General features: G+C 43.1%; 1 protein-coding gene across 1 annotated transcript; it reads right to left on the bottom strand.

Moving 5' to 3' along the window:
* Positions 1-82: 82 nt before the first annotated feature.
* On the bottom strand, positions 83-3958 carry YAE1 (YAE1 maturation factor of ABCE1). The gene is made up of 4 exons (XM_010122042.2): positions 3850-3958; positions 3090-3403; positions 1369-1490; positions 83-925 (listed from the first exon to the last, which is right to left on the bottom strand). The coding sequence occupies exons 2-4, from the start codon at positions 3327-3329 to the stop codon at positions 496-498; spliced, it is 792 nt and encodes a 263-aa protein (XP_010120344.2). The 5' UTR covers positions 3330-3403; positions 3850-3958; the 3' UTR covers positions 83-495.
* Positions 3959-6738: the final 2780 nt, after the last annotated feature.

Raw genomic sequence — 6738 nt, 5'->3', positions numbered from 1 at the left:
GTTTGGGAAAAACACTATGGGAATAAGAGAGAGTTCAAGCTAGAGGGACTAGCAAAATGAAAACAAAAATAACATAAGGAAGTTCATTAGAATGAAAACTGTTTACTGTGGTCTAAGAATTAGATGGTCTAACAGTAAAACAATGGAATTGTCAGTAACTCTGCATTTACAGAGAATGGTGTGTTTTCAGCAAAAGTGAAATAAATAGAAAAAAATGAGAGTTTAACTGTGAAAGTGCACTACATAACAGTTACAAAAGTTAAGAGGCAGAATTTGACAAAAGGTGAAAAAATCCTACTTTTTATACAGTGACTAAGAGTCACAGGACTCTAGAAATCAGCAGTAACTCCTGTTCTATTTTGCATAGAGTTAGCATATCATCAACAGCAGCTTGTTCTGCTTGTCCATAGCACCAGCCATAAGTGATGAACAGCCTGTACGTGGTCCACAAACTGAAAATCAAATCCAGTTACGACAATTTTTGTCTCATGATATTTAATGTTCCAGTTGCTGCATGTGATGGAGTATATCCAGGGGTAAGCTGAGTTGCTCTACTAGCCAAATAGTCTCCTCTTTAATCCAAGCAAGGGTTGACCTTTCAGGATCTGCACAGAGTTTTGCCTTGCTGCACCCAAACTGCAAGGAACCAACCTCACCATTATTTCTATAAATGTTTTCACTGGAGCTCCCAAGGTCTTTGTGTTTTCCAGTGGTAACTTCACTGTACTCTGTTCTAGCTGGAGCTGTATGATTAAGGTCCATGTCCTCAACAGAATCGAAGAGGTGTTCAAGATGTGGCTGTTGTTCAGTAGAATTCAGATACTTAAGCACATCATCTTCATGCTTTCCAATTGCATTGAGAAGATCATTTATCTTACTTAAGGCAGAATCACATCCATTAAGATGACACCAGGATAAGAGAGCACTGAAAAGTGAAGAACAACAACAACAAAGAAGTGATTACATGTATCTACACAGACTTCCAGTGCCTGAAGGGAGACAGCAATGTGACAAAGTCTCTATACCATATAAATGCATATATGTTTCAATCACATTTTCTGGGAAATTCAAGCAGCACAACTGAATCTTAAGCTTGAAAATGTAGATTCAGATAATTTTTTTAAGAGCAACTGAAGGAGGATTTTCAGGAATGATCACTGTACATGCAGATAAGCAATTCCCTATATTCAAGACTTGAGAATTCTCAGGTTGCTCACTTTGGATATGTTTACACTGCACTCTTTAATTTAAACAACACCTCACAACCTGCCTGCTCCCCCTGCAAAAAACCTAAACCAAAAACTGCATGCGTGCTCCCTCCATACACACCTTCCGCATGCACGTGACCTTAAAAAGTTTGTAACTTACTTCAAGGTTCCTCTCAATTGGCCACAAGTAACCATCAGCTCAGCACCATGTCTATAACCTTGATTGAAGCCTTCCTGGAGTGCAAGCTCTTTTCCAGCCTCAATTCCATCCCTATAGCCTTCCTATAATAGAAGCAGTGAAACAGGTTGTTTACAATGTGAAAAATTTGACCTATGACAATTTCTTAATAAAAAAGTTTAGACAACTATTCAGTCTCTTAAATTACAGCTTCTAGGTTTGTACATCCCTCCCAGCTGCACCCCCATTGCTCAACCAAAACATGCACTTCTTTTCCAAAATGATCCCCAGAGAGGTCAGAAAATGAAAAAAAGTATTTTTAGAAACATCAAAAAATAACACAAATCTGCAGGAAAACATGATCGGTTTTGTGATTACCAACTCCCTTATGAAAAATTCCTTGAAGAATAACCTCATACAGTTTTCTAAACATTTAAAAATAAATAGACTGCAAAACCTCCCATTTAGCAGAGGTACTCTCCTATCTGTAATCCATGTACCTGTTTTCCCAAAACTAATTATTGAGCCTTGCTACTCTATTTGCTGGATCTCACTTACTCAATTCAAGTTACAGAGGAAAAAAAAGATGGTGATGGGAGTGAGTCACATATACACATAACATTGTGATTGCTTTCTGTAAGAAACAGCTAGTATAATGCAAATTAATTTCTTTACATTCAAATCACATTACCATGCAATGTAGAATAATTCTTAACTTTTTTTTTCACACCAAAACTGCAAATTTTAAGAGTGAAAACTTTGATTTGCTCATGAGAGAAGAAAACTGGTGGCCTTGCTAGAGAAATAGCCGGGAACAAGAATGTTTCTTTATTTTGCCCAACATACCAGCTCCAACCTCTAACATTATATGATTTTGCAGTATCTACTCCTAAAATACCAGAGGGATTTGTGTAAAAACACTAAACAGCCCTTTAAGAAAACAAGTCTTTTCAAGGCACTCAGATGCAGGAAACTTTTCCTTGGACAATAACACAATAGCTCTGTTGTAATACCTTTCCTCATCAACAGCCTATGCAACAGCTTCCATTTGTGCTCTTCAGCCAAACACTATTCACCCGTGAGCAGACGAGCCCTACTACTGGCCCCACTCTGAACGACAATGTATCTGTTGAAGTAATCTGGGTTTACCTACTTTGTTTTGTTCCCCATAGAATTCTAGGGAGGGAAAGGCTGTGGAAACCTGCTTTCATAAAATACATGTTTCACTAGGAGAATAAATAAACCACAGAACTACCCAGACCGCAACAGCCAATTATGGTTCCACATAGAGTCACACATCTTAAATCTGACTGATGAAAAACTCTATTTAAAACCTCAAACACCTCATATGTCTTTATTAGCACTGCTTAGCTGTGTTGCCCTACATTTACTAGTGGTATACCTAAAAGCATAAAGCAAATAGCTCACATCAGAATTTAGCACTGCCTTTTACAAATGCACATGGCTGTACAGAGAGAACCAATGTCTTTTGGTAAAACAGTACTTTGCTCTGATACTCTACTAGGATAGAGTTTCCATAAATCCCTGGTAAATTCTCTGGACGTTCAGAAGAAACTAAGCCACAGTAACTTTTAAGCAGCCACTCTTAGTTTTCCCTTTAAATGAGCCGTATGTATATCAAGGTATTTATCAGTAAATCTGAAATTATTAAAAAGACTATTTAATAATTATTATAGAAATACCTTCAATCTTTTTTTCATGGTGCTATTCCATTCTTTCTGTAGTAGATACATCTCATCTGCATCTTCATCAAATATATCCTCGCTGGATTGGCTTACTGCAACTCGTACCCAGGCCATAACAGTAATGATGACTATGGCCTCTCTATGTGGTAAAAAAAAATACAGAGAACTCTGTAAAGTCCCTCTGGCTAAGTGCCAGATTAGAAATACAGGCAAAAGATGTGAATTCTGAAAAGTCATGTATGGAATTGATTATTCATCCTGTAGATTCGTTTTCACGTGTAAAACGGATGCTGTTTACCATCAGGGTACATCTGTCAAGAGAAGACCGTCAGAGCATCACTAGTAAAGCAACTTCTGTAATTTACGGGACAGCACAGTAGTTTCTTCCCTTCTTATGGCAGTGATGCACATACACACATCAAAGGAGCATTTCTAAAAGTTGCTAATACACGAACAGCAGGCAGAAACAACTTTATGACTTGACTCTGATAGCAGCTGACGAACACCCCACGTAGCCTCCACGCGGCGCATGAAGTTACACACATAGGTAACTGCCTGCAGAGTTAATAACTGACAAGGACTTTCACAGCGATTTTCAGTTTCCTGGTTACGCCAAATACTTAACCATCTTATAAATACTGACTAGAAATACTCCTTTATATTTTGAATAAAAAATTAGCTAGTTCTACCCCAGAGGAAAGAGATATTTGGACTATTTAATCTTTTCCACTGAAGAAAACCTTAAGAGGCCACTCACAACCAGTTCATTGCACCGATGGAAATTCTTACAACCCTCAAGTGCTGTTTCTTGCAGAGGGACCAGCCGTCTTAGAGAACTGAAGGCCTTAAGAGCCATCCCGCACCCGCCCACGCTGCTTTTCCTGCCACACAACCGGCCGGAGCCTCGCAGTCTACAGCTTCCCTCCCTGCGGCGGGCCAGAGGTGAACCCCACCGTCCCCACACCCCGCCCAAACCACAGGTCCCCCACCGCGGCACCGGCACCAGCCAGGCTGCGACCCGCCATTTCACGGCCGGCCGCTCAGGTCGGCAGGCACCCAGCTCCCCACAAGCCGCCGCGCTGCGGGGAGCCTTCCTTCGCCCCAGCCGGGCTGCAGGCGCAGCCTCCCCGCCCCTCAGCGCTCCCGGCTGCTCGCTCAGCCCCGCGCTCCGTCTACTCACCACAGCCGCCGGGCCACGCCACTCCGCCGCTCGCTGTGGGACGCCATCTTGGCTGAGGGCAAACTGGCTTCGCTGCTGTCGGAAGCAATAGGGGAGCGACAGGCCACATTGGCTGAGGGCAATCTCCGCGGAGGCGACAGGTAAACAGCCGCCATCTTAACTAGCAGCCCCATGGCTTCAAAGCCCGTCTAAGACACTGGAGGTGGGCGGCCATCTTGAGTATGGGCCCAGCCTCGCATCCTCCTCAAGGAGGCGGGACAGGACGGCCGGGCCGGTGGGCCCTCCTCCCCGCCGAAGAGTGGGAGCCCGCGGGGGAGGCTGGGGGCTGGGGCGGGGAAGAGTAGTTGCTGTGAGGCTGTGGATCGTTGGGAGTGTGCGTATTTGTTCCTTAGCAGTTACTACATATGTCCATGAATGCTGATTTCCTAGCCCAGTTCTGTCACTTCCACCTCCTGTCTGGTAGAGGCTTATTTAGCTAGCTCTGCCATTTTTTTTTTTAAAGAGGCAACAATGCTGGAAATAGCCTGCATGCACAAATGCAAAGTCACAAAAAAGCCTTCTAGCAACAGAAACTCATGACCGGTCATAATGGCACTACAAAACCTAGGTTAACCCTTTGCTTATCGTCTTGCACTTTGTCCCTGTGAGAGACTGTGTCGAATGTTTGTCTCAACATTGTCGAAGCGTCAAACCATCACCTAAACAATGGTACATCAGTCAAACCATAGGACTGGAGTCTTCCTGTTTTTTCCTGCAAGATGATTCCCTTATCTTGCAAGCCAGTCAAGCCACAGGACTGGAAGCTTCCTGTTTTTTCCTCCTATTTTCCCACAAACCTGAATGCAGAGCTGATTCTGGAAAATTTAGCCTTACCCCTACGTATGCGCCCAGACCCAGGCCAGAAAAACAGAGGGGCCCAGAGACGGTATTGGGCAGGCGTATCACCGCCAGGTGAGGGGTGCGGCCAAGCAAACGCACTCTTGGAATATGTGACGTGGATAAGGCGAACGATGAAAGGACAGAAATGACCAACATCGGACGGAACGTTTCCCCCACCGAGTCAACTGGACTGTCGGGACGCCGCAGCTCCGTGGTGGTAGCTATTGCAACTGAAACTCTTTTCCCTCTTTCCTTTCTTTCCCTCCTTTCTCTTGCATTTGCGAACTTCTTGTCAGGTTAATAAAGTTACCTGGCGCTTGACTCCGTTTTGAGTCTTAATTCTGTTCCCGAGAAATACGAACAAAACCATGCTCCGGTGTGTGTGAGGTTGGTCTAGCTGCCCCTAGCCTCCCAGATTCGTCTAAGGTCGGCTAGAATGCAAGGGGGCCTTCCTCCCACCTGAAATCGGAGCGTGACAGTCCCCTCAGCCTCTTGCTCTTCTGGAAAAAAATACACAGGTCACGGCTCAGGCTCACCATGAATTTCACAAATTCACACTATCTCAATTTAAATGTCTTACATTTACCAAAGTTGATAATTCCACACAAATGTTTGTTTAAGATAAGTTCTTATAACCACAAGAAACAATGAAGAAATCTCATATTCCCACCCCTTTCTCTTAGTAGTTGTGGGTGGATAATTTGTTGAATCATATGTATACATAGAGCAAAATTGCTGGGTTATGAAGAGCAGTTGCAACTTGAAGACAAGTTGATTGCATGCTGATGTCCTTGACAGGGCTGCTGGCAGGGCTTGAGCGTAAAGTGTAGTCCCTCAGGGTGTGGATGTTTTCCACACCTATGTCTGTTCTAAATAAAGCAGTGTCTGCACACTGTGGTGATGCTTTGTAATGATACATGCCAAAGGATCAAAGCATGAGAACAGTATTTCATAGGCTAAAAAATAGTTCTGGCATTTTTGCAGGATAAAGAAAATGTGAAAAACAGAGTAGTACTTGATTTGTGACCCATTGTAAAATTTGTCACTGCCATATCTAAGATTAAAAACTGGCTAATTCTAGGCTTATGGTATGTGTTATACCAAAGGTAAATGAGCTATGAACATGCTTGGCTCAGCAGTTATTCCTTGCACACCTGCAGTACTGGGGAGAGGTTCCAGACGGGCCAGTACACGGTTATGCAGAGCTTAGGACTACCAAGGGAATTGGAGGAGATCATTACAAAGGATTCCTGTCAGCTTCATCTTAGTGGTAAGGTTTGCCGTTGAGCAATCAGCCATGAGTGATCACAAAAAGTAAAATATATGAACATAGTGGCATCAGCTGCTCCTTTACACCTTTATTACTGTACGTAATGCTTCAGATAAAGGATTGCTCCTGTTCAGGTCATTATTACACACTCTTGTCTTTCATTTATTAACGCCTCAAACACAAACTGACAGGAGCAGCCAATGGATTTTGTCATAATGCACAAAGATGCCTCAAGGTTTCAAGGTTGTTTTCTTTTTTTGTAAGGTGGTTGATTACCATAGCCAGGACTTGTGCTGTGTATGGGCTACTCTACTCTG

Source organism: Chlamydotis macqueenii, chromosome 2 (assembly GCF_036417535.1).
Source record: "Chlamydotis macqueenii isolate bChlMac1 chromosome 2, bChlMac1.mat, whole genome shotgun sequence".
NCBI classification, from domain to species: Eukaryota; Metazoa; Chordata; class Aves; order Otidiformes; family Otididae; genus Chlamydotis; species Chlamydotis macqueenii.
Note: the sequence above shows the minus strand (reverse complement) of the source record. Positions and strands in the feature narration are given on the sequence as shown.

What these genes read in the sequence shown, in the direction of transcription:
- YAE1 (XM_010122042.2), bottom strand. Translation starts at nt 3,329, where the DNA reads ATGACTTTTCAGAATTCACATCTTTTGCCTGTATTTCTAATCTGGCAC. An exon ending in CCATGAAAAAAAGATTGAAG is followed by an intron (nt 1,491 to 3,089) that starts GTATTTCTATAA and finishes CTTCTATTATAG; the next exon opens with GAAGGCTATAGGGATGGAAT. An exon ending in CAATTGAGAGGAACCTTGAA is followed by an intron (nt 926 to 1,368) that starts GTAAGTTACAAA and finishes TTCACTTTTCAG; the next exon opens with TGCTCTCTTATCCTGGTGTC.